Source organism: Trichoderma asperellum, chromosome 6 (assembly GCF_020647865.1).
Source record: "Trichoderma asperellum chromosome 6, complete sequence".
NCBI classification, from domain to species: domain Eukaryota; kingdom Fungi; phylum Ascomycota; class Sordariomycetes; order Hypocreales; family Hypocreaceae; genus Trichoderma; species Trichoderma asperellum.
This window is the reverse complement of record NC_089420.1, coordinates 3,625,725-3,651,454: the sequence shown is the minus strand read 5'-3', so window position 1 is coordinate 3,651,454 and position 25,730 is coordinate 3,625,725. Positions and strand designations below refer to the sequence as shown.

Here is a 25,730-nt window from a genome sequence, read left to right as displayed (position 1 = left end):
GTTGCCTCTCCACAAATGAGCCCGCCGCTAAAATCTCACACGCCGCCAAAGACCGCTACTGATATATACTGTAGAGAATTGTCAAACGATCAGCACACAGCTCTCAACTTTGCACACCATAATGCTGCTGGTACCCACGGTTCAAGTGGCAAATTAGTGTTTATATTTTCAGATTATATGTGTGTATTTTATTTTCCAGGTTATCTTTTGGCCAGCTCCTTTTAGAGCGCTGTCAACCAAACCCCTGGTATGCCGCGGGGCGTTGCTTGTAAGTTGAAGATCATTCTAGTCTATTAGCTCAACTTCGCTGCGTATGAGGATAGGCCGTGAAGCATAGTTCTGAATTGCTTCGTGTTATACTTAACGGTTTGGAATCAACGCTGCTCGCAAAGAATGGCCATCACAGACACTAAGCCTCGCTCTACAAGGGCGTCGGCGTGCTCTGCGTGCGTAGGTTGTCAATTTCTGATTTAGTAATGGCTCTCCTGTAAGACAGGGAGGAAGAAAATGTATATATAGACCTTTTTAGTTTCTCTCTCTTGGCAGGGTTTATATCAACTCATCCAAGTTGGTTGCCAAGAATAGTTCGGTGATCATCTCGATACAGAGGGAGAGGATAATCGGCGAATCCTAAATCTCGATCCAGCGTTGGGCCCTCTTCTCTTCGCAACTATGCGGTCCCCCTTGTCTCTTCTCATTAGTCCTATACGAGGCATCTTATTTCTTGCTCTTCTTAGCTTGCCTTGTTCTTCTATGGCTCTAGATTCGGCAACTAGAAGCGCTGACTCGGTTCTTACTCTAACGCCCATCCGATATGCAAATACTTCTACACTGTCCATTGCGTACTATGATTCGGCGCCAAGCGACTCAGCCGCACCGGTTGCCATCCTCATCCACGGGTTCCCTTACTCGATCGACACCTATGTGGATGTTGTGCCCAAGCTGGCCGCCAAGGGCTATCGCTTGATAGTGCCGTATCTGCGTGGCTATGGCACCACCTCGTTTCTCTCGCCTACAACCCCACGCAGTGCGGAACAGGCCGCGCTTGGCAAGGATATCATTGACCTGATGGATGCCCTGAGCATCGACAAGGCCATCTTTGCGGGCTACGACTGGGGGTCAGTCGCCGCAAATGTTGCCGCAGCCCTGTGGCCGGATCGCTGCACCGGCATGGTGGCCGCGAATTCGTACCTGATCCAGAGCCGTCGAGCGGCGTGGGCGATAGCGCCGCCGGCGTCTCTCGCCACGCGATGGTACTTCTACGTCTTTCTGACGCCGCAGGGATACAGCGCGCTGGCCAGCGATGCGCGAGGATGGGCTGCGACGCTGTGGTCCAAGAACAGCCCGCAGTGGAACTGGACTCAAGCTCAGCTCGACGCGGCGGCTCCGGCGTTTCGCAACCCAGACTATGTCGACATCGCGACGAACTTCTACAGAAACCGCTTACTGTACGCACCCGGCGACCCAGCTTATGCAGACTTGGCCGGCCAACTAGACTCGCTGCCCGTCATCCAGGTCCCCTCCGTCACACTGGACCCGGACCAGGCTCCTGTGTTCCCCGCGACGAATGGCTCGTCAACTGCGCAGCACTTTGCAGGCCCGCGAGTGCATCATATCGTCCAAGACTGTGGCGAAAACATTCCTCTTCAGAAGCCTCAGGTCTTTGCGGAGGCGGTCCTGGAGGTGGCGGCTCTCGGGAAGCGCCCATATTAATAAGTCATGAACGCCAACATCCGACACCGAGAGCGAGCGCCGTGTGGCACTAACCATCCATTGGCTGCTGCCTCTATTTCGTTCTTCGTTCTTGAGATAGAGTATATCGTTTAATAGGTGCTTAGATGCAGCAATAGACAAGACACCCTCCCTGGCACGGAGTAACCCGACAGCTCGCAATGTGTTGCTCTTTGTCTGCTTCGGGAAGTAAGCTTCAAATGCATATGCTTAACTTGTATAGTGCCTTGGCCACCCCCCAGGTTCGGTAAACAGCCGATGCTTGCGCGCGCTTATGTTTCGTTAAAGGGCAGTGGACTGCTCTTCTTTCCTTTCTATTTTACTATTGCTATTCCAAGCACTTGAGAATACGAAGTACGAAATCCTGCGCTAAAGCTTGTCGAGAGAATAGGCCTAGCGGCACTTTGTTTTCGCCCAAGGTCCATCATTTGTCATGCCACAAGGGGGGGTCCAGGTGCTGAGCCCTATCCACACAGCTGGCCTAGATCTATTATAGATCCGCGGAGTTTCTTCCACTAGGTACGGAACGTTTTACGAAAGAGAGGAAGTCTCTCCTTGCGAGTCAACCTAACGCCGAAAAGTTGTGGCAACGCCGCCCCACAGTGCCGATTTGCCCTATCTTGAACCAAGAGAGAGCATTGGGATATTAGTTCTTAATGAATAGGAGAGAACCCATTTTGAAAGTCTAGCTGTCAACAAAAAACAAAAAGAGAAAAAAACACCAGCGGCTGGCATCATGACGACCGTCAAGCCAGTACTTCGGAGAAGCCACACGAAATCAAAATCTGGCTGCCAGGCTTGTAAGCAGCGGCATGTCAAATGTGACGAATTTCGACCAACATGGTTCGTAATCAACAACAATTGGATTTTTCTCGTTAAAGAGAAAGAAAATGCGTGCCTCGAGGAGAAATCACTAACAAATCCCATAGCCACAGATGTCTCTCTTCAAAAATACCGTGTAAATATCCGGATCAGCCTCCGGAGGAAGAGCCTGAGCAGGAGACCCCATCTCTCTGGTGGCCGGAAGACATTGAAACTGCGTGCGCAGAATGGAAAGAAACGGGGGAGCCACCATTCATATCTTTAGCTCCTTCACCGAGCTGGCATAATATGGATATGAAGGACTTGCGGTACATATACAAGATGGCTCTTGTTTCCAACATCCTCGAGCTCAGCAACACAAACGACATCTGCCTGTTATGGGGTGAGATGGGCGTGTAAGTACAGCCAGTGTGAAGCTATCATACTATTTTCGTTACTGCTTGGCATGAAAGGAAAAAAAGGCATTAATAATGGAGATTTAAGACTGACTTTTGCTGGGCGATTAGGCTGTTCCAACTCGCAACACAATTCGACTTCGTCGCACATACCTTGGCTGCAACATCAGCACAGCGACTTGCAGTAACTACAAAGTCACACGAGGCCTCCTTAGACGCGCACCAGTACCGGAAGCAAGCCCTCCATGGACTGTATCGGGCAATGGGGAGTTTTTCCAAAGATAATTCTGATGCAATCTTGGCGGCCTCCCTAGGGTGCTCATACATCATGTCGGACTCGTAAGTATTATATACTATTCCCGAGTGTTTGCCGAATGTTTTCCGTGTTTTTGGTCATAAGAAATCAAACGGAAGACGTCTTTGAAAAATTTGGGACCACGGTTGAGCTAACAGCTGCTGCAACAGGCGTTCTTTAATGACCCTTGCGGGAAACATTTCCACTGTAAGCCTCGAGCGCATCGTCCTGTCTACTACGCCGCTCACAATAGAGCAGGTGGCGAACCGAATGAGACCTTGGTTGAAGCGGTCAGCCTTCCATCGGATATTCACATATGAGCCTCCTTACCTCGACAACGAAGAACAGGCAGCGGCAACGCCACCCGAGACTGGCGACGTAGAGCACCGCTTCGCCCTTGTCAAGAAGTTGCTAGCGGAAGGCGTCAACTCGGTCAACGGATTAGCATTCTGTTTCCAAGGCGATCGAGATCTTTCCGCCGTCCTCCGACAGCTCAGAGACGTGATGCGTCTCGTCCATGAACGACTCGGCTCCGACATCACCACAGAAGACCAGTACCGATTAGTATACCCCTTCACGGCATGGTTTGTGAAAAGCCCAGCTGCTTCTTTCGTGTCTCTCAGCAAGAAGAACCCCTATATGCTGGTCTTCCTGCTGCACATGTATGCGGTGGTCGTCACGCTCACAACGGCACTGCCGAGGATCGACGTTCCTTTATTCGCAAAGTATCGTTTGAGAGCAATCCTCCAAATCTGCAACATTTTGAAAAACGACCCGGGGTTTTTGTGCCAGCGATGTAATGGCTTTCATGCATATCAAGAGATTATGTCTTTTCCCCTGAATAGCGTTTCTGCGTATCAGCAACTTGGGCGAGAGAAGGCGTTTCTTGGAGCATAATTAGCGAGCGTGTTGCCACTGTTTGGCTTTTTCCTTTTCCTTATTTCTATTTTTTCCCCTCAATTTCTTCTCCATCCTCCTCTTCTTCCCACTCCTTTGTATTAATATTTGCAAAGAGTTTGCAACAGCAAGCAAAGTCTCATGCAGTTTGTTTGGAATTACTTAGCGATAGCAAACATATGTTTATGATTTGAGCAAGGCAATGGCTGCTTTGGCGCCGTGAAGCGCAATCATACCCAACCGACCACGTTGTTGGTTCCCCTAGCCTAGCCATTAATTCATCTACCATACTTTTCGGCCAAAATCTAAGGGGATTACCTGATCCAATGTCAATAGAGTGACCTACTGCGTCTCACACTAAGTATTGCATCGTGGCATGCCAAATCTTTCTTTCTACCTTTATTTGCCTACGTATCTTTTAGCATAAAACAAAGTATCAAGGAGCAACTCTAAAGTTGCCGCGAGCTCTAAAGTAGATATATATGTAGAGTAGCGGATGGATTCCTTCATGAAGGAATATAATCCTGGTTGGGTGCAAATGCAATATCCTTGCTTGTCCGGCTTGCTCGGTAGTAAAACATAGCAGTTAGGATTGCGAAAGTACAAGGATCTGCAAGTGCCCCAGCTCCTTTCAAGGCTTGAGATGACTTTGACCATTTGGAATATTTCTAGAGGATGCAGATGCAGATGCTAAATCTAGGCAGCAGGCAACCTGTTCTCTCCAGAGACAACATGTGGCTAAATATCAGATAGCATTCCGAATGAGTGTAATGAGTCTCAAGTCCTCTAACTAGAACAGGAATCTATCGGCCGAGTCTCGACGTACCTGCAACGCTTATTCGGGCTTGCCTACGGAATTATTAATCTTGTTGTTCCTTTCCTTTTCTTTTGACAAGCGAGCAACTATGACAAGGCTAATTTCGAATCAAGTCTAGAATGGGTAATATACAAAGACTTTATATATCTATTGGCTACTCGGCTGTGGAGGCCTAATATTTCGTCGAAACTGTATCTCCGCTTCGTACGATCCAGTCCTCAACCTTGTCAATCCCCCACATAATTGTATAAAGATGCCTCATGAATTCATCCACTTCCTCTGCAGCAACACTATCTTTGAGTAAAGATAGACCGTGTAAACTGTAGACAAATAGAGGGTCTTTGGATTTTGCGATAGCGGCCCAGCGTGCCGGTGAATTCGCATCCCACAACTCAGCTCGCGCAGTTATACGTATATCCCCAGTACAACTGGTAGTCCAAATACCTCTGAGACTTTGATAAACGCCAGTGGCAAAGTTACTTAATATCCAAGTGCGACGGGTGGACTCATATAGCACGAAACTTTGGTACAAATCTGGCACTGGATCATCTATTAAAATGGATGCGACACCATTTACCGGAGGTATAGATTGAACTACAGTATGAAAATCTGCATCTTGGCTTGCTGATTGCCACAATTGATTTGTCCAATGGTGCAGCGTGGCTATTAAGCATTCAGCTTTAGCTCGGCGAGGGATTGATGACGAGAAGAGAGCTAATAGAAGGTGAATTAACAAAGCTTGTGTGCGTGCTACGTGATCCCTCGTTGATAGGAGTAAAAACGCCTCTGACCCTTCAATTGGCTGTTTCGTGACGAGGTCACTAACACGCGATGCAAATATGTCGTCAATGATGTGCTCGTTGCTTGCAGTTTCATTTTGATGAATTGATATTGACGAGAATGCATCTTGTATACATGGTGGCATGGTCGTATTGGAATAGAGGTGGCGATGGATGAAAGGGTTATGACCTTGGTGGAGGAAACGTTTAAGCCATGACTGTATGCCCCGGGTGAAATTTGATAGCACTTCGCTAGGAGGATAGCTGGATGGAGGTTCATAATGATAAGCGACTGTCCAAGCCGGGGGAACAATAAACCATTCAAGCCTGTCAGATAGAGGTAAAAGCCGGCTGGTAGAAGACAGATCGGTGCTTAGGGCAAGTCGTGAAGGAAAAATTGGCAAGGATGAAGCATGCGGCAGTAGATTTGCATCAGGAAACGCTGAACAGCTTTGTGAATTCTGGAGTTGTATGGTTGGGGTATGGCAACTTGTATGAAGAAATGTATCCCCATGCTCGTCAGCAGGTTGATGCGTGGTAATGACATGTTCCTCAGTCTGAGTGTCATCGTCAGTGAGGGCGGCTTTGTTTGATATCGGCAGTTGTTGTCTCCGCCGATGGCGTACGGGGGGTACTCGCAGGTGAGTTCCCTCTCCTCACAGCGCGAGCAGATAGGCAACACCTTGTCGCAGCCTCGCTTCGATGCAACGCATGCAAAGCAAGACTTTTGCTTGGAACGTCGACGCATGGCGGAGATTTCTGGTTAATAGTGGAGGGCAGTGACGCGAAGGATAGGGAAAACGCCCTCAGTTGTAACCGTTGGCGTGGAGGTAGGCGGAGTTCGACTGCGGAAGCCAGGATTGCCTCATGAGTAAATGAGTGGCCAGTCAGTAATGCGCGGGTTTTAGATCAAGTGGTTCCGATCATGATCAGTTTAAAGCGGACTAGAAGTACGAATTACTCTTTTTAAAGCGAACGATGTTTCAAGATCAGGATAGAGATAGAGCGGAGGAACCGCGGAGTTGCTGCGGAGAATATTATAGGTCAAGCTATCTCTCTACGATTTTAACAGCGCTTGTTTTAGAATCATACTATATTGAATATAGCGTGTTATTGTAATATATATTTTACTACGTTTTAGAGTATACAATACATAATATATATATTAAAATATTTAATATTAAATAATAAAAATTAGATTAAATTTAAGCCACGAAATATAACGAACGAACGATCGTTTGGATCTGACATTAACGCGTGGCGATCTCCGCGGCGGGTATTTGATCAGCCAAATCCCACGCAGGAGAGCATTCAGACAACGCCTGCAACAGATATTTATGTTCTTCGGGAATGCCCAACAACTTAATTGAACGAATCGCTCGAACCACAGCGTAAACTAGAGTCAGCGGTGCGTGACGCAGACCGTATGTATTACGGTAATGCCGTACGAGACATATGATTTCCTGGGAAGATGGTATGCAATATTGTCGGCATGTGTGCGCTACTGGGTCGTTTGCTGACGCGCCGCATTGGTCATGGTTGAGCGCAATTCGAGCGCTGTGGAAATAAAGACTATTCATAGAGTAGAGGAGATGATTAGTCGGTCAAAATCATCCATCAAACTTGAACTGATATGTGAAATGGGGAAACGTACTGCAGAGTAGCGTTGTCGTCCGTTGTCCACTTGTTCCACTTCGCTATTTCTGGTAACGAGTCATTCCACTCGCAGAACTCAATGTTCAAATTGTCGAGGCATGACCGACGAACAATTCCATCTAAGCTCGATCGTGGAGAAAATAAGTTCGTCATCATGCTCTCTACTATTCTAGAGAGACGAATTTGCTCTTTGATATATGGGAAATTCGACAGCCGCCCAGGCATATCAGGGCTAATACTGTCAAAGCCAACAGGGCACCAGAACTCCATTTCTGGGCCATCGCTTAAGGGTGTTAGCCGATATGCACAACTAAGATGATGGGTAGAGTACATGCCATACAGTATAGTCTCCAAAAGCTCAACCTCTGCGGCGTCATAGGCTAAATGTATTGGCCTCCCGCGTATAAGGCTGATGAGCTACCCTTGGTATCATAATGACACTTTAAGTAATATTGAAGACTTCAATATGCATATTGCCACTGCGCTACTGCGATATGTGATTTTATAATCAGGGAGGGTCTAACTTTCCATCGAATACATCTCATTGTTTCACTATCGCAATTGGCATCATCAATTAACACCTCTAAGCCGACGGCTTCGCATGAGAAAGCTATAGTATTGAATTATGGCTAAACAAAGCAAGACTGAACATGAACACCGTATTTGTTCATACACACGTAGACCCGTACAACAATAGATCTACAAGTTCCCGTCATAGTGACATACTCCGTCTACCAAGGTAATTCTGAGCCGTCTGGTCCAAAGAACTTTCCATGCGTATTCTCAACAGTAGAGCGGTCAACCTATTAAGAACTGCGTCAGTTCTCATCAACTTATTTTGTCGTTCTCTCGCCCGCAAAATTTTTTCACCCACCATTTTCTTTATTGCTTGCGCGCTCTCTTCGACCGAGATTGCGTGCGCTGAGAGGTCAATCCCAATTTCTTTGGCAGCATCAAATCCCGCTTGCCCCATGTCTGAGGCCACCATGCTGCCCAACATCAAATAGATTAGAACTATGTCGGAGCAAATAGGAAAACAATATATAGATAGGATATGCCTACCCAGGATGTTGTGCCCAAATCAGCACATTCTCATTCTCAAGTGCTAGCCACCTAAACAGAAAGTTTGCTAGAGCTTTGCTCGCTCCGTAGCCTGCTAGCGGAAGGATGGTATTCATTGTAGTGAGGCTACCACCTGCACTTGAAATGAGAACAAATTTTCCCTTGTCATATACTTGAGAGGAGCGTAAGAGAGGAGCCACAGCTTTGAAAAGTTCAAGCTGTCCGTACGCATTGACATCGATAAAGCTTTGGAGTTCTGAGACCGGAGTTAAGGACAAGGAGGCCGACATTCCAGCAATGCCAGCGTTTGCAATAACAACATCAAGAGTGTGGACATCATGAGTCGATACCAACGACTTTATGCCGCAGCCTATAGATTCTGTAGATGAGACATCGATTTTGATGACAACAAGCCTAGACCCAGCAGCTTTTGAAAGTGATTGAAGGGACTTTGCCGTGGAGTGAGAAGGGTCGCGGACGGTGGCTACCACTGTAGTATTAGGCACTGCGAGGTATGCAGTGACGAGCCCTCTGCCAATACCTGGAGGAGTTAGAATGGGCTATATACGTGATATGATAGACACCCTTTTTCTTACCGCGATTAGCGCCTGTTATGAGGATGTTGGTATTGGAAGACATGGTTAGTTCCGTTAGGTTGAGATATTGTAAGAGTAGAGAGTTTGAGAACTTCTCTATTATGAACGTATATTTTTACCTTGAATGATCTTGATAAATGATGGCGAAGTTGCCAAAACAAACCTATAATTATATATCTAATAACTAACATCTCTGTCGGTGGAGATTTCTTTTCTGCGGACATTATTTGTCAGCGGCTCGTTATGAATCCGATGAACGTTGATTCTATCACCTCTTGAAATGTTGATCCCGAGGCCATGATAGGGGTGTAGAGCCTCATGAAGTAGGGGGCACGTTTTTCTCCGCCACAATTCCGCCAGTCCTCCACCAATAGGCACCCCACCCCACACTCACCACAACAGAAATCCTGGTAGTTTCTGTGATTGCCAAAAGTTCTAAAGCCATAATATTAGGTGTGAGTATCTGTTGTGTTTTTTCCGTGCTTTCCCGGCGCCGGCAGCGAATACCAAGGTTGAGTCCCCGACCAGTACGAAAAAAAGTGTAACTGCCATCTCCGCCAAATTTATTTTTTGGAAATGGAGGTATTGCCATTAGCCAAACGTGGAACTATGGCATCACTTCTCGGTCGCGGTTTATAATACACTGGCATCTAGTGTATAGCAGTATATCGTTATTAGTATGTGCTGATTGCAAACTATGGGCACGATCAAGCCTCCAGAGAGGGGGGGTTCGGAACATATTTGTGAAACACATCTGAATTTACTGACGAACAACTTGGGCGTAATTATAACTCAATTCCGAGTCGGTGTAAGTGCGACCTCGTACAATAACTGGAAATATTTTATTAATTGCATGTACAATTTACTCTGCCTTTCAAACAAAAATGAGGTGGAAGAGATGCTTTCGCTTTAAGAACATTCCTATCTGTTCAGTATAATGTTTCACAGGCACAATCATTCTCAGCGGTAGATTACTGCTCCCTTAGTTCGACATATAAAACCATTTATCACGCTTATTAAATAGAAGCCTAAATAGTTAGTCGTTAATATAGCATTTAGACAATAACTAAGATTAAACTCTTATCTAAAGCTATCAGCTATGTAACTAAGATCGCTTATAAGATTCCTTGTATCTCTCTGCCAACATAAACCAGCTGCTTGGTTTATAGATTAGGAACCTACCTTATACCTATTATACGGATAGTATAGGCCAGGACGTCATAAATCTCCTTAATTTATTTATTAATATAAACCTAAAAAAACTTATTTTAGGGTTTATCCCTTAGGAATCTACCCTATACTAACTATCTAGTGTACCGTTCGTCACACTTCTCCTGAGCTCTTGTAAACGACGATTGTAATTATCAATCGCCGCATTAAAATTGGTATTGATTGCGCGGTCGAAGCGTCCAATATAACAAGAATCAAGACATTTTCATCAGCTGCCACCGACGGGAACTAGCATTAACGGCAATAAGATTTGGGGCAGACCGCGGATGGCCGCTATTACGTCTCCAACATTACGTCAAGGCCGGCTCCAGCACTTGACTCACCAAAACGCTGCGGTCACTTCAGAGGCGGCTCTTTGTCTAATAGCTACTATAAGATGATTCCCGAAACAGGATTCGACCTGGATGCTGCGTAGGATAATATCATCATAAACTCAAAGCCATAGTCTCGTCGGTCTTCCTTTACCAGCAGACGACGCTGAGTGTAAACTTACTTTGACCAAGATCAAGGTGAGAGAAAGCTAGGGGGGTGCTGCAGCTGCTGCAGCTGCTGCTTGAGACTACAAAATGTCTAGCGAGGGGACCTGACTCACGACTTAATGGTCACATGCAACATCTTTGCGTCTCTTCAGCCATAGGTAGTGGAAATGCAAAACCATTTGAACCTTCATGAAACGCCTGAACGCGGGGGAGCTGCCACCAAGTGGCGTATGGCGTGTTACCGGCACAGCGGAAAGAATGAGGGCAGGCTTGGGCAGGGCTTATCCCGAGTGTAAGTAAGCTGATGGGCTGTTTTTACTCAGCCCTACCTGATGAATAATAGCTATAACAGCCATGTGGCGAAGAGTTGTCTGGACTCTTGGGACGAAAGGTAGTGGGAAGTAGACAAAAGTCACTACTGTTTTGTGTTGCTTGGCTTGCAGAAGGATTGCCTTTGGAGGCTTAGACATGCAGGATTGGACGAATTGCGATACGCTTGTTTTATTATTCTTCACTGCAGGCCTGGGATCTATCATCTGACATGAGATACGCTTAAGCAGTAAGCAATATAAACTGCGGCTCAAATCTGCATTCCCTTGCTTAAACTGGAGAAAGGGAGCACACTATTAGATAGACACGTCAAACTGATAGGAAGCAAGCCAGCCACCATGCCCTGTATACGTGTCCCAGTAACCGAGCAAGCGAAAAAAAAGCCAAGGGCCAGTAAATCGAGCGCTTGCACACGTGTAGCTGCTGCTAATAAAAAATGAGGCGTCGACCAGGCATCACGTTACCAATATCTAGCCGCCTCATTCGTCGATTCGCCGCTTGGCATTTTTTTGGAGTACGGAAGAGTCGGGCGTGGCTTGCCCTTGGACGAGCATCAGCCTCTCGGGGACCCTACATCTAGGCCACATACGTCGACCTTTGGGGCGGGATTTCAGGGTTCAAAGGGGTCGTTGGATATGCAGCCTGACGTCTGCCGAAAAGCTGAAGAGGCGATTGTTGGTTAAAACGGCTCGATCGGAACGCTCGTCCCGATCGGGATGGCCTTTCGAGCAGTTTGAAATTGTCAGGGCCGTTGGGCATCCGAGCGATCCCTATGCGAGGGGGCTTCTGGCGGTTTGAGAAGAAGAAACGCGCCCTGGAAACGAGAAACGAACGGGTTCTCCTTTGCTCAGGGCGGAGAGGAGGCCGCTGCATAGTATTGCCTCCTCGGATGTGTCATGACTGTTTCGCTTCAACTTGGTTATGAAGTAATAGGTATGTAGCCGTCTTGGCAGTTCAACAGCGGCAGCAACAAGAGACTAAGGCATCAACTAAGCTTGACAGACTCAATTAAACTGGAGAATTTGCTACGCGATCCCAGGCATCCAAGCTCGGATCCCGACGCGAAAGAGCCCACTTGGAAAGCTTCAATGGCCCCTCCCGTGTGCATCCGGGCCCTCACATGATTGTTTCTCCTCTTGAGCCAATGACCCAGTAGGGCAAGGAGCGGCCATAATTCGAAGCTTCAAAAAGCTTGGCCAGCGCTCAGCTCAGCGACTCGAACTTGACTCGAATGGGCTTACTTAAGCTGGGTGTTCCGACGCCGGCCTCGCTTTCAATTCGAAGTTGCATTGCGCCCATACAGAATGTCAACTTCCTGAACAAGGAAATCCGCTGTGGTTGGTACATAGATGGAGGTGATGCATTCGGCAAAAGATCAGCAGTGACTTGTCCCCCCGCTCCGGCTATTCAGGCTTCTTATTTTGTCGCTTGATGCCTTTTAAAGTGTGTGAACGCAATCTCAGTCCGGGCAGCAGGGGTCTGCGATTGGCCTAGATTAGAGAGCGAATGTCTCAGTCAGCTGTTTAGACGTCTCCACGGCATTGCTCGGATTGGCAGAGCATGCGTATGTACAAGGAGATGCGGTTCTCGGGAAGCTGGGAGATGCAAGATGCGCAAAGTATGCATGAGCCCGTCGCGTTATGAGACAAATACCTGCATTGTGAGTACGGCTGCCTGTCGGTATCTACAACGAAGATGATCATGTGGCGGCACAAGGAGGAGCGTTTCTCCTCGGTTATTTCTCGTGCGTTTCTCAAATCGAGCCTACGACGGCTTCACCGCGTCGGATCTGACTTGTGGCCGGTTGATGCGGCAAAGCAGGGAGGCATGTTTGGCGCTCATCGAGGTCGTATGATTGCCTTGCCTCCCGCTAGGGCTATGGAATATTCCTCGTCTTATCACGACCGAGTCACACACGCTCTCTCTCTCTTTGAAAGGGACTCGTGAAAAACTTTTCATGGTGGGAGAACTTATCGTGAAAGCTACGCAAAGACGTCAACTATTCCCGCGATGCTTCAAGGATCCACGGGAATCAGCCCGGGTCACGTCGTCCTAGCCACGGGCCCTCACCTCATCCTTGCACCAATGTCGACAGATCGAGCTTCTCTTCTGAGTGCTGGCGATGATGGTGTGGTGGCCCCATTCGGCGACCGCTTTTTTGAGCCGTCGTGTCGTCTCTTGTATCTTCGATGCTACTGTACCTGTACTCTAATACGACTTTTACTATGCATCATCCTTGCCCAGCAAATGCCGTCCGGTCTGAAACGGCGTCGGCACTTGGGGGTCACATCTGGCGCTTGCAAGCTCTCGAATGAGTCGAAACCCTTGCTTGGTCTGGCGTTGGGCGCTGGTGACTCGACGGAGCATCCATTTTTAGTCACGCATTCTTCACTTGTGTAAATTAAATCCCTGGACACCGAGCCAATTGGCGTTTTTTGCTCGTGCCTGTGCCGCCTCTGCAGAATTTTTCTTTGCCATTCTTTTGTTCTTTTCCTCTTCTCTTTGGCCACTGTCTCGTATTAGTCTCTGCCTCGTTGCCTCTCTGGGCGAGGCATGCAATGCGAAGCGAGCCCTACGAAACAAGGCGGGCCAGGGATCCCGGAATAGGGCATCTGTAGAATAAAACGGGCAGCAGTTGAGTTTTGTGTGCTGTGCCTTGAAATGGCTTGCGATGCTAGTCAAGGGGCACAGGAACGTGAAAGACGCAAGTAGTCAAGTGTGGTGGAATTCACACGCAGCAGCTGAAGCCATGGGCTCCAGTTTGCAAACTTTTCCTGCCAGAATCTCTTTGTTGGCGATGACTCCTTTTTTTAGAATTTTTTCCTCATTCGTAGCCATGTCCAGCGCGTACAAGAATGCCCAATACGAAGGCAGCTTTGCTGCAAGCCAATTAACGGAGGGTACATGCGGCTACTCTGTGGCTACAAGGTCTTAGTCGATGCCCGCGTTGCCAATCTGAGGTTGGCATGGCTGTGGCCAGCCACGTATTCAAGCTTCAAGCCAGCCCAGCTGCGCGCAGTGTTCCGGCATCGACATCGGGCCCCACCGCGGTGGTGAACTGAGACAGCCATTCTGGATCGACGTCAGGCAAGCCAGGGCGGATCATGCTGAGCTCTTGTGCTTCGTCCCTTTTTGGCAGGGCGAACGCTGCTGCGGATGCGTATAAGTCGAGGGTCCGGCCCCTCACCACCTCCCGCCTGGTCCTGTCGTCGCTGCTACTCTGCTCTGCGTGATCCATTCAACCCGTCTAAGTGGTCTGATGCTAGACTATAATAATCTGCCTTGATCCGAATTCTCAGAGTTGGCACTTCTTCTTCTTCTCTCTTCTCTACACTCTTGCTGTTGCTGGTGTTGCTACCGCGTAACTGGGCAACTTGAACACCGATCCAAAAGCCATCACACGCCGGATTCTGCAAATAAGCCTGCCGATCCGCCACACACACCGCGCATCTTTCAAGCATACAATGCGCCGAAGCTCTTCGTCTTCATCAATCAGCTCTCAGTGGTCCACCTTCAGCGACGACCTTGAAATCGGCCAGCTAAACTCCATCATCCCGGTGAACACCACCACAACCGCTGCCACCACAATCACCACAGCTACTGCCACAACCGCCAGCAACTCTTCCATCATCTCTACTTCATCTGCTGCTATTTCCGCTACAGCAATTTCAGCCCAAGACATGAACATGTCAGAGAGCCGCCCTTCTTCCTCCGGGTATGAGCGGAGCCGCCAGGGAAGCACAAGCTCTATTCGCAGCTGCGGCGGGATGAGCCCCGACGCAACCAAAGAGCTGTGGAAGACCATGTTGGAGCTACAAGATCGATATGGATGCTATACTTCAGCGAGAATGGATTTGGCTGTTGCAGCTGGCGATATTGCTCTCTCTCTAATGCGTAAGTTATCACAGTTGTTCCTAGTGGTCAAAATTCAGTAACTAACATTCGAAACTTTGCAGCAAATCCGTTCATTCTTGACACACTCAACGACTCTGTTGTCGATCTGCCCGATGAGGGCTGGGAGATGCTCAATCGCTGCCTCCAACAAAGACATTAAATTCTCTGCTTGATCCGACACACACCACAAAAATTGACATCATCACACTATCGCATTTTCTTCTCATCGGACGATCGCGGTGGATGAGGACGATACGACGGGGTAATCTTTTTTTTTCTCCTTCTTCTATTTAAACGAGAGGCGTTTTGGGATGGATAAAAATACTACTGGACGAAGCGCTGGCTATTTGTTTCTTCTCATTCTTATTACCACGATTTTATTCTTTTTATTCTTTGTTTTTAAACATTTCAAGATTTCAAGATACCCTGTCCTCATTTACATATAGTATGTACTGCAGCTCAGATTGAGGCCTCTGCTCTTACATAGCTCACGACGTACATTTTGCTTCAACATTTACAATACAACCCAGAGATGATAAAAAAAACATATCATGAATGATTAACATACGTGTCTCTAATCAGGTGATGAATGATATCTCTGATGCTAGTGTTACAATGCATACGTGTGTTACATTTGGCCAAGTAATGCCCATCACATCACAGCGTCTCATTCAAAAGTGGATGCGCCGTGTAGCCCATTGCCCTAGTCTGGAACTTCATGCTCTCCAGCACTTTCGCTTTCACCGCTTCATCCTCAATGTCGATGCCCTCAAAAATGCTATGCGTTGCTCTAAAGTTGTAGTTCTTGAGAATCACCCACATCTTGTGTATCACATCTGCACTCAGCGGGATGTAATTCGGGATGCTCCACAAGAACGAAAACGAAGTCAACCCAGGAGGCTTCTCTCGTTTGGCTCCCAAGGCGTCTATATCCCACTTTCCTAAGCCTGCCGCAGTTGTCATGAGCGTATCTGCAATGAACAGCCGTCCATCAAACAGCAGCACTGAGGAGCCCGGGAAATGTCCGCCCAGCTTAATGGCCTTGACGCCAGGTATGATTTCTGTCTCCGTTTCCGTGAGAGCCCTGCGATGTGCTGACGGCGTGGTTGTCCAGCGCAAGTCTTCAGATGAAATATACACTGGGCACTGAAACGCTCTCGCCCATTGAATGTGCGAGCTATAGAAATGAGGATGGCTGACGACGATGGCTTTAATGCCTCCCAGCTTGTTCACCTTGTCTATCGTCTCGGCGTCTATGTACGAGACGCAGTCCCATAGAACATTCCCCTCGGGTGTGCGAATCAACATGGCGCGCTGGCCGATGGCGAACTTTGGGCACGTGTGGATTGAAATGATGCGCTCGTCGTGCTCATAGGGCTTGAAGTCATTGTGATGATTCGAATCACGGAGCTCGGCCATGGTCGTGAAGGATTGGCCCGAGGGGGGGACATATTGGCGAGGATCGTCACAGACATGGCACGTCTTGACGACGGCGCGGTCCGCGGTTGGAAACTGCGTGCCGCAGGTATGGCAGATGAGCCACGAGGAGGACTCGGCCTCGTTGTAGGCCTCGGGCGCGAAATCCATGCTGCTGACGGTGATGCTGGTGTCGATGCTGGCTGTTGGTGATGGTGAAGCTAGTGGCAATGCGGATTCCCGCTGGCTCTGGAGCTGTTGCTTCTCCAAGGGCGCGCGGGGTTGGCGAATAGACTTTGCCGGGCTGGAGGTGGTTTTGGGCCGCTGCTATCCTTGGCTCTGAGCCCGTTTTGGTTTCATTTCATTACACATTGCAATAAGCTTTGCGGGTTGGTTTGTGGTTGAACGCGGCCAAAACGAGACAAGTGAAGCTGCCGTATAGCTCGCGTTGCTGCAGTCCTAATAGGGTGCTCGGCTGCCTGTCTGTTTTCTCGCTAGATTGGCCGTCTGTGACTCAACGGTGGATTAATAAGCGTCTTTGCACTATTGCGTGACTCAACATGTCCATTTTCACGGATCAAGTGAAGGTTGAAGGGTTGATTCTTGTCGCGGAGTATCGCCATCGCTGACGTCATTGACGAAGACGGCAGACCTGCTGCTCTCGGATATTGTGAGCAATTCCGAGGTTAAGAGAAGATGCAGGTCTAGTTGATGTTGAATGAAGCACATGAAAATCATCAAATATATGACAAGTAAAGATTTGATTCTTCATCTCGCCTACAGCAGATCGCCGCAGCTGTTTGGGAGGAGATTCGGAGGCCAGCTTCAGCGGTAACGCTTACATGTGATGAGCTGCATATACGCAGAGCCGTCACTCGAGTTGGAGAAGCCGCAATAAAGATTCATCTCGATCGGACAAGATCTCAACCAACAGCAAGCAGCATTTATTTTTGACCTTGTACCAACTCTCAATTGAAACGAGTGGCTTTCGGCATGGAGATGCGTGCACATGACTCTCCGCCAGACGAAACTTGAGAGCTCGCATCGTCATTTTGGAACACAGTAACCAGCGCCAAGCTCTACGTCGCGGCTCTATGTTTACAATATTATTATTCACTGGTGCTTTAAGTCCGCAAAGTCCATATCTCCGCTTTGCATCCTGGGATTCAGATGGAGGCTCTCGCGTAAGTTGAAGCGGATGAGCTGCTAATTAGTGCGAACAGAGACGTTCGTCCGCGGACCAAATTGTCGGCTCTCAACTCTATGCGTAGCTGCGTAGACTATGGTTACCGTGCATAACACTCGACTCCCACGGACAATTCGTCCGTAATACCTCGTAAATCAGTAGAGATACTCGTTTCAGCAGCGAGGGTAAACTTCAGGTTCACTAAACATCTATTATGTAGAGTATCCCGAATAATCACAAGAATATAAATAAAGTCTCTTCGCATCATTCCCAGTTAGCACCGCATCTACGTTTCTCGGCCATCATAAATCACCTATTTAACTCTAAACTAGACGTCTCCTCAAATAAACACATGCCTCAAACCGTCTGGCTCGTCACCGGCACTACTTCCGGCATAGGCGCTGCCTTGGTTGACTGCATAATCGCTCGCGGGGACAAAATCATTGCCTCTGGGAGAAATGTCGAAAATAAGCTCGGCCACCTCAAGTCCGACAACGTTGCTTTGCTAGAACTCGATGTCGGGGCTGGAAAGTCAGTTGTGGAAGCCCAGGTGAAGAAGGCGTGGGAGATTTTCGGCCACATTGATGTTTTGATCAACAATGCCGGTATATCTGCATTCAAAACCGCTGAAGATGCCGAGTAAGCGCTTTGGACTATACATCTCACCTATTTTATATCATATTTCTAATTAAACTACCCTCAAAGCGACAACTTTGTCAACCATCTATTCCAGGTCAACGTCTTCGGCCAACTTCACACATCTCAAGCCATCCTGCCTCTCTTCCGCGCTCAAGGCCACGGCACCATCTCATTCACTTCTTCGGGCTGTGCTTGGGCGGGCCTCCCTTTCCTGGGCCACTACTGCATGACTAAAGCTGCTCTGAGCTCGTTTGCCGAGAGCTTGCACAGGGAAGTTTCTCATCTGGGCATCAATTGCGTTGCTTTCGATATTGGCGGCTTTCCAACTCGTCTGGCACAACCCCGTGAGGAAGATGAGGGTGCTGCTTCTGTCAAAGCAGAATCTGACTCTGCTCTTGCATTGGCTGTATCTGAGCCATATGAAGGCATCTTTGGGCAGTACACTGGACTCTTCGTCCCGGATCATTCGTGGGTTACCCCCGGCGATCCTAACAAAGCAGCATCCGCAATGGTGGACGTTATCCAGCGTCAGGGTGTTGCAGCGGGCCGTTCTTGGGCGACGCGGGTTGTTTTGGGATCAGACTGCTTAACTTATGCAACGAAAAGACGAGGGGAGGAACTCCAGCTTTTGGAGAAATGGAAAGATGTTAGCGTCAGCACTGATGCGAAGGAGTTTGTCCTCAAGCCCGAGTACGAAAAGTATATTGTCGTTACCGGAGTAGAAGAGTGATTCAACAAGTTTCGCTGGGCAAACAATGGTTATGAATAGCTTTGACAACGTAGTAAAAAAAAAAATGTTTTTTTTTATCTAGAATAATGCACATATGCTATTTGCTTTTATATCATAAAATACGCTAGATTCAACTCTACTCAGCCATTGCCGCCTTGATTTCCTCCTCGAATCCCTTCTCCCAATCTGCCTCTCCCTTCAATGGCTTCCATCCCAACACTTCTGTTGCCAGAACGGCATTTGTAACCGATCTTGAAGCAAATCCCAACTCCAAGAACTGGTAGTTTCCATTTGGAGTATCATCTGTGATCTCTTGCAGTCCAATCGGTCGTGCCTTGTCTTCCTTTAGCACTCCGGCAACAAATCCTGCCTTGGCGAGTCCGTCAGAAAGGTCCTTCCACGCATGGCGTCCGTTGCCAGCAAAGTAAATGCCCTTTCTACCATAAGGAATGTTCTCTCCTGCAAAGAGCCTCTCCAGCACCAGTTCATACACCTTTGCTGTGTCGTCGATGTGAGCGTGGTCCCAAATTCCTGCGCCTTCGCCAATGTACTCGGCGTATCCCTTCTTGACTGCTCGTCGAGCCAAGAAGGGTACCTGGATGGAACGCTTGTTGAATGCACCAGTGCCATTGCCATAAATGGTGGGAGACATGAGGATATATGTCGGCACGTCGAATTCCTCGCCAGCCTGGACAGTGGCCACATCGCCTGTACGCTGAGAGTAAGGATCGTGTGCCTCGCGCTTCAGTTCGTACTCGTGGATGTCCTGAGTCTTGTCGTTGAATTCAAAGGGAGCATCTTCTTGAGTATAGACTTTGCTAACGGGGCGGTTGCCAATGCTTGAAGTTCCGGATGTCTATAGACGAAAATTAGTACATGTATGTACAGCGCATGCAGAATCGGACATCAACATAAACACTTACGTGGATGAACCAGACTGGTCCGCCGGTGGCCTTCTTTCTCTCCGCCAGTCCTTCAATAAGAGACCTCGCGCCAATCGCTCTGGCAGCACTGGCTGTGTTGATGATGATGTCATGCTCGCTGGCCGCCTTCTTCAAAAGCTCCGAGTCCTCGTCGAGATTCTTGAAGATGATTGGCGTCATGCCTTGAGACTTGTAGTACTCTGCATGCTCGGGCTTGCGAACGAGGACGGTGTAGGAAAGGTCTTTAATGTCGGGATGGGTTGAGTTTTGGAGGAGGGTGAGAACAGAGCCACCACTGCCACATGTTGTTAGTACTGCTTGTTATTCAGTCGTTGGAGGGCTGACAAGTCTTACATGTAGCCTGTTGCGCCGGTGAAGAGGACCTTCTTGGGAGCCATTGTTTTTGATGTGTTAATTATTGTCAATATATGATTGAACAACTGTTAACAACTGCAAATTGCTTGGATTGATAGCACGAGGCAGAATCCCATTCCATCGCTCCATGACCCTCTATTTATACAAGTAGTTGCACAGCGTAACACTCCCATTATCAAAGCATCCCTAGTCTGAAACACCTCGCCCAATTATTATTAATTCATGATCTCATTCATGATCTCAGCTCGATTCCACTTGCCATTAAGCTTAGTCGCCAATGGCAAATAACCTCCCGCAGACAGCCAAAGCGCGGACAAACCTGCCGTGAGATGGCCCTCCTGGTGGAGCAAGCCACTTCGATTGAGCCTTTGATTGGATCCGCCGCAAGTGACGGCTGCGGCAGACCAGCCCCAATCGAGGCTCTGTCTAACGTGCTTTTGCTGAGTAATAGCGTATTGAGGCGTATGTGGGCGTGTCAAGGGCGGCCAAAGTTGCTTCACCTGCATCTCGACCCTGTACTTGCCGATTTAGAACCGATTCCGGGGTTCGTTTTCTCCCACAGCTTGGGCATTTTTCGCTGCGCCCAATTGGAAAAGGGAAGCAATAGATAATGGTATTATTAATAGGATGCAGTCATTACAAATGCTGTTAGTAGAGAAATGAAGGATATGAGAAGAAATTGCAAAAGAAAATTAGAGCCAGCAAAAAATGAGAAGGCTAAAATCAGAGTGGTCTTCTAACGTATAGATTATAGCTCATATACAGAAAACTTCATGTAGTATTTACCCAACGCTACTATCTAGTTTACATACTTGAGGTGAATACCGAGGAATATATAGTAAATATATAATGAAAGCTAATGTTTAATAAATCGTCCATCTTTTTGCCCCCCATCTAGCTGTCACAACATCAACTCTATCCAAAGCAGCATCAACACGCCTCCCACATCTGATGGCCCATAGCAATCAGCCGGTTGAACAGCTCGTCGCGAACCATGACCGCTGTCAAGTGATATTCCTTTCCGTCCTTTGTTCTCACAACCAGTCCATCCACAACTTCTCTCTGTGTCGCCCACCCTACAACAATCTTGCTCTTCCATCCCAAGCCTCCAACCTTCTTCAGCTGGCTGATATCTTCAATGGCAACTGTCCACGCCGGGTTGACGTCCTCAATCTTGGAGGTCCAACTTAGCGCAGGGCTCGTAGCGGTTGCTGTGATGTATGCATGGCCCTTTTTACCGCCACATCGAGCGGGGAAGCAGACTGGGCCGGATGGAAGGTCGTCAACTGGTCGTTTGTTCACGACGCCCAATCGATTTCGTGCGTGAGCAGCGCCAACAGCGGCTTTGGCTTTGTCGGCGGTGAGGGCCGTTTCAACGCCTCCCTTTGCGGTGCCTTTCAGAAAGTTGACAAAACGATGCGAACGTTTGGGCTTTCGCTGTTGACTGTCGTCTTTGACTTCTTTCGCGTGATCCAAGTCGGGATGTAGCGCTTCTCTCGCTTCTTCATCAGTGACACCTATTTACGGGTGAATTATTATTAGCATGTTCTTGGTACACAAATACACCCAAAAGCGAAAATTAATACCTAGATAGTCGACCTGTTCCGCAGCCTCTGGATCAATCTTGACTGGAGGTGGCGCATCGGAAGACGGTGGCGGAGGGATTGGCACCTTGTTCCTCTCGCCGATACGTAGCAGGGTAACGGCAAGCTGCGCGTTGGTTGGTATGCCTCGTAGAACCGTATTTCGCAGCTCGATGAATTTCTGCCATCGTGGATATCTGCGATTGACATACTGTAGCGCTGGTGTAATGACGGGGTCGCCAAAGAAGAGAAACCCAACACCAAATGCGATGCCTTTGAGCAACATATACGAGGATACAAAGAAGGACAGCAGCAACGGAGGCAAAAGACACGCCGCCAAGGCCATTCTCGGCTGCTCAACCGGGAATGGAGGCGTTGGACTGAGGGCATTGCCAAACCGCTCCCAGGTATCAACAACTTCCGAAATCATGTGCATGATGGGCCCCGTTCTGGTCCAGACAATGTTGGAAACAGGCGTCTTTGTCCTGTCCTGTTCCGTATTGGTCTCTTTCCCATCTGCAGCGTCCTTGGCATTTGATATGTCTGCTGCGATGTTTGTGGGGTCTGGAGCCGTATTGTCGTCGTGGGGGTCGCCTTGCGGGTGCTTTCCTGCACTCGTGCTGATGACTACCTATACGCGAATTCGAGCGTCAACAATCATTTCTGTCATTGTATAATACTAGAAGGCAAACTGCAAAAAACTCTTACGCCAGCACATACCGATGCGATGCTGTTGACAAAGCTATGCGCCTCCTGTTCGACGCCTTCGCCTTGGTGCTTTTCAGGAGCGCCGGTGATGGAGTTGTCCGATGCGAGGACTCCTGACGGCGGCTTCTGCACGCCTCCTGTTTTGGAGTCGACAATTGATGGCGGCACAGGAGGAAAGCAGATGGTTCGCGCCGGTGGATAGGCAATCAAGGCCATGAGGAAAACGACTCCGACGGGAATAAGCAGGTCAAACAGCCACGCAATGCTATACACGGCCAGGAAGACTGCCGTTCTCTTTGTTTCTCGCCACGACCGAAGGCGCACAATGTGCTTCCACAGACAAATCACAGACACGATGACGGTCATGTAGAGACGTTCCAGTTGCGCGCGCAGCTTCTCCGGAGAAAACACCTCGTCCTCCGCAATGTTCATGTCCAGATCGGCCAGCGGCGCCGTCTCGATGCTCCTGACCTCGAAAATCTGCTTGTTGAAGCGTCGTATCAAAACCCACAGCTCTTCGTTTCTCAGCCCGCCAACCACCGGCTGCGGAACATGGTGCAGCTCCTTGTTCCATCCGATATTCCTCACCTCGATCTCATCGTGCTCGGTTTGGCTGGCGCCCTTGTGCTCGGCATCAGCCTGGATGCTTTCTTCGGCAAGGGCATGGCTGGCGGTTGGTACTTCTTCTTCATAGCTTTCGATTATATCAGGCTCGCTGCTGAGGGCAGAGACGGATGAGCCGCTGTTTTGGTCGGACGCTGCCATTGCAGAATATAGCAATCTTGAATTCGTGTTGGAGGCAGCTGCAGAAAACACAACACAGGCTCAGAGCAGCTCCCATCAGCTTGATTGTAGCTACATATTTAGTTAATCTGCGCCCGTATCTGTCTTTATTAGACTTGCCGCCGACGTCAGATCTTTAGATTTGTTCCATCACCAGCTATTGGTTTGTTTTGGTTGACGTCACTGAAGGCTGATGTGGGACTGGAACTGGTAATGGATCTGCGGCTCTAACTGGGAAATCCAGGCACATCTCTTCAAGCTTCATACACAGCGGCTGCCATTGCACGGGCTTTGATGACACTGATAAAGATAAAAAAATAAAATAGTATATAATAGAGTAAAATGCTCTCAAAGATGGATTTCCATTGCTTCTGCTGCCTCTATTGCTTCCCAACTTTGGTGTTTCTGCTTTATGCTGCGCGTGTGTTTGTTTGGCGGAGTAGGCAGCTTCGCAAAAGCGCACAGTGCAGCGCATTAGGAATCTGCTGTGCAATGTGTAAAATATCTCAAAAATCAATGCCGAGGTTATTGGCGAATTTGGTTTAATTTTAGCATCCTGACTACTCAATAATGGGCACGATTAGAGTTGGCCAACATTCCAGCCCTCCTACGAGAACGGCGTTTTACGCGTCAAGACTAATGTATCGTATCGCCTTTAAATAGATATACAAATACTCAAGACAAATTCATTGCCAAGACTCAAGGTCTTCTCACGAATAAAGCGTCACATTTGATATGCATCCTATCTACGTTTTAAATAAGAGCAGACGGCGTGAGAGATGCCAACGTTAGAGGACAGACAAACGATGTGCAGAACAGCTGGAGCTGGTCGATACACGGGAGAATCGCCAGTTTGTCCACTGCGTGCGAGGCTTTTCCTAACCGTTGGAGGTACCAAAGCTTGTGTAGTCTTCAATAGAGAAAAAAAAAAACCACAGCAAATTTTTGCAATAAGAACTGTGATACCCTCTACAAATACAGCGATCCAGCGCATATTGCTATAGCATTTCCCTGCTCATAGTATTTAGGCAGCGCTCCCCTCGCAACAGGTGTGGCAGATCTCGTGAGACACGGCCAGGATCATAGCGTCAACAAATCACCTGTACGGATATGAAGCCTTGAGATTCACTGTAAGCGAGCGTGATGCTGCTTCAGCCGTAGATATAATTCTGTGAGCCATACGCCATTTCCTTTCTTTTTCCTCTTGGATGATTGCGGTCATGGTACGGTCGGTCAAAGCCGATGTTTCGACCACAGCCAGGTACCCAGACCTTGTCAGCAAGACTGTGGATCGTAGCGGGCTCTGACATCAATCACATGGGCGTTGGTAAGGCTAGAAAGCAACGCTGCTACGGTATATGAAGCTGTCATTGCCGGCATTGGATCAGTCTCACCAGATCTGATCGGTTAAATCCGTAAGATCAATAGATCTGATTGCTCGTTTCTGGGGAGGGGCTGCCGGAGCCGGAAAATCGGTTAAAGTGAAACAGGATCTGGCACGAGTGGAGTGAAGCTCTGACAGCGACTGAGGAGAAGCAGAAAACAAGGCTCTGAGAGGTCACGGATTGCCATTGTCGCTTAATTCTGGATTACAATCTGCTACTTCAGAGATGTTCAAACAGCAATTACTTGTCCAAGTGCCTTGATGGGAGAGTAGCCAGCGCCGCCAGCCTTGCCAGCCACTTCACAGGCAGGGGATCTGCTCCTATTACGCACCAAGGTGAGGCATCTAAGACACATCTATGGAAGGAAAGAGAAGACGAAAGAATAACAAAACGTGAACTTGTGTAGAAAAAAGCAGATCTACTTTAGAGTTATGCTCAGTGAGTGAATCATTGTGAACATAAATCTATCGTGTGGTAGGGCTGGATCTGGACAAGAAGTGGAGGCCGGCAATTGCTTCCACGACCGGCCACACCCTTTGTAAGTAGAAAATAGAGCCCTGAATTGCGCAATTACTCGCCTTATGAATATTCAGATATTTTACATCTTATATTATGCATTATTTACCTCTTTCGACATCGTTGTCGGTCGCAAATGTGCCGTACGCTTGGCGCGCCGGCTTAGGCATCAAGTGACATGCGTGTTGGGCAGCAGGGCCACTTGAGCGAAAACAAGAAGAAATAACAAGTAGATAGGATGCTGTAGTAGATTTTTTAAGGGATGAATTGTCTTGTAAGATCAGTAAGACAATAATTCAAATAGCGCAGCCGAATGGATGGTGAGGAGAGGTGTACGCCTGCTCTCTAATGGAAAAACCGGAACCCTTCCGCGACACAAGTTATGGTAGTGGAGAGTATTCCTAAGTAGGTAGTATGGAGTATGCATGCATGTAGAAGTCAATGAGAAGGATACTCTGATCGATTAGTAGCTTTGCGTTGCCTGAAGCCATTGTATCTGTTAA

The 25,730-nt window shown here is 48.2% G+C and overlaps 9 protein-coding genes across 9 annotated transcripts; 4 read left to right on the top strand and 5 right to left on the bottom strand.

The window, feature by feature from the left end:
- Positions 1 to 672: 672 nt before the first annotated feature.
- TrAFT101_010639 (uncharacterized protein) lies at positions 673 to 1,713 on the top strand (the record flags this gene model as incomplete). The annotated part of the gene is made up of 1 exon (XM_024901370.2): positions 673 to 1,713. One exon carries the CDS (start codon positions 673 to 675, stop codon positions 1,711 to 1,713), a length of 1,041 nt encoding a protein of 346 aa, XP_024755470.2.
- A 754-nt stretch (positions 1,714 to 2,467) lies between these two features.
- On the top strand, positions 2,468 to 4,140 carry TrAFT101_010638 (uncharacterized protein; the record flags this gene model as incomplete). Its single annotated transcript, XM_024909026.2, has 5 exons — positions 2,468 to 2,574; positions 2,661 to 2,948; positions 3,060 to 3,287; positions 3,414 to 3,450; positions 3,502 to 4,140. The coding sequence occupies 5 exons, from the start codon at positions 2,468 to 2,470 to the stop codon at positions 4,138 to 4,140; spliced, it is 1,299 nt and encodes a 432-aa protein (XP_024755469.1).
- Positions 4,141 to 5,114: 974 nt separating this feature from the next.
- TrAFT101_012066 (uncharacterized protein) lies at positions 5,115 to 6,609 on the bottom strand. Its single transcript, XM_024901384.2, has one exon. The coding sequence runs from the start codon at positions 5,880 to 5,882 to the stop codon at positions 5,130 to 5,132; it is 753 nt and encodes a 250-aa protein (XP_024755468.2). The 5' UTR covers positions 5,883 to 6,609; the 3' UTR covers positions 5,115 to 5,129.
- Positions 6,610 to 8,123: 1,514 nt separating this feature from the next.
- Positions 8,124 to 9,093, bottom strand: TrAFT101_010637 (uncharacterized protein; the record flags this gene model as incomplete). The annotated part of the gene is made up of 4 exons (XM_024910345.2): positions 8,124 to 8,195; positions 8,267 to 8,381; positions 8,455 to 8,995; positions 9,051 to 9,093. The coding sequence occupies 4 exons, from the start codon at positions 9,091 to 9,093 to the stop codon at positions 8,124 to 8,126; spliced, it is 771 nt and encodes a 256-aa protein (XP_024755466.1).
- A 5,460-nt stretch (positions 9,094 to 14,553) lies between these two features.
- Positions 14,554 to 15,143, top strand: TrAFT101_010636 (uncharacterized protein; the record flags this gene model as incomplete). Its single annotated transcript, XM_024901380.2, has 2 exons — positions 14,554 to 14,983; positions 15,046 to 15,143. The coding sequence occupies 2 exons, from the start codon at positions 14,554 to 14,556 to the stop codon at positions 15,141 to 15,143; spliced, it is 528 nt and encodes a 175-aa protein (XP_024755465.2).
- A 346-nt stretch (positions 15,144 to 15,489) lies between these two features.
- Positions 15,490 to 17,088, bottom strand: TrAFT101_010635 (uncharacterized protein). Its single transcript, XM_024909025.2, has one exon. It carries the CDS (start codon positions 16,568 to 16,570, stop codon positions 15,641 to 15,643), a length of 930 nt encoding a protein of 309 aa, XP_024755464.1. The 5' UTR covers positions 16,571 to 17,088; the 3' UTR covers positions 15,490 to 15,640.
- An 849-nt stretch (positions 17,089 to 17,937) lies between these two features.
- TrAFT101_010634 (uncharacterized protein) lies at positions 17,938 to 18,954 on the top strand (the record flags this gene model as incomplete). Its single annotated transcript, XM_024901359.2, has 2 exons — positions 17,938 to 18,224; positions 18,291 to 18,954. 2 exons carry the CDS (start codon positions 17,938 to 17,940, stop codon positions 18,952 to 18,954), a joined length of 951 nt encoding a protein of 316 aa, XP_024755463.2.
- A 96-nt stretch (positions 18,955 to 19,050) lies between these two features.
- On the bottom strand, positions 19,051 to 20,379 carry TrAFT101_010633 (uncharacterized protein). The gene is made up of 3 exons (XM_024901386.2): positions 20,232 to 20,379; positions 19,878 to 20,172; positions 19,051 to 19,810 (listed from the first exon to the last, which is right to left on the bottom strand). Exons 1-3 carry the CDS (start codon positions 20,273 to 20,275, stop codon positions 19,091 to 19,093), a joined length of 1,059 nt encoding a protein of 352 aa, XP_024755462.2. The 5' UTR covers positions 20,276 to 20,379; the 3' UTR covers positions 19,051 to 19,090.
- Positions 20,380 to 21,014: 635 nt separating this feature from the next.
- Positions 21,015 to 23,764, bottom strand: TrAFT101_010632 (uncharacterized protein). The gene is made up of 3 exons (XM_066129020.1): positions 22,544 to 23,764; positions 21,839 to 22,466; positions 21,015 to 21,769 (listed from the first exon to the last, which is right to left on the bottom strand). Exons 1-3 carry the CDS (start codon positions 23,306 to 23,308, stop codon positions 21,183 to 21,185), a joined length of 1,980 nt encoding a protein of 659 aa, XP_065985150.1. The 5' UTR covers positions 23,309 to 23,764; the 3' UTR covers positions 21,015 to 21,182.
- Positions 23,765 to 25,730: the final 1,966 nt, after the last annotated feature.

Excerpts from the sequence above, each read along its gene's own strand:
- TrAFT101_012066 (XM_024901384.2), bottom strand. The coding sequence starts at position 5,882 with ATGCCACCATGTATACAAGATGCATTCTCGTCAATATCAATTCATCAA.
- TrAFT101_010633 (XM_024901386.2), bottom strand. The coding sequence starts at position 20,275 with ATGGCTCCCAAGAAGGTCCTCTTCACCGGCGCAACAGGCTACAT. Across the intron at positions 20,173-20,231 it reads ACCGGCGCAACAGGCTACAT|TGGTGGCTCTGTTCTCACCC; the intron begins GTAAGACTTGTC and ends AACATGTGGCAG. Across the intron at positions 19,811-19,877 it reads GACCAGTCTGGTTCATCCAC|ACATCCGGAACTTCAAGCAT; the intron begins GTAAGTGTTTAT and ends TTTCGTCTATAG.
- TrAFT101_010635 (XM_024909025.2), bottom strand. The coding sequence starts at position 16,570 with ATGGATTTCGCGCCCGAGGCCTACAACGAGGCCGAGTCCTCCTCGTGG.
- TrAFT101_010632 (XM_066129020.1), bottom strand. The coding sequence starts at position 23,308 with ATGGCAGCGTCCGACCAAAACAGCGGCTCATCCGTCTCTGCCCTCAGC. Across the intron at positions 22,467-22,543 it reads TCGCATCGGTATGTGCTGGC|GTAGTCATCAGCACGAGTGC; the intron begins GTAAGAGTTTTT and ends ATTCGCGTATAG. Across the intron at positions 21,770-21,838 it reads GGAACAGGTCGACTATCTAG|GTGTCACTGATGAAGAAGCG; the intron begins GTATTAATTTTC and ends ACCCGTAAATAG.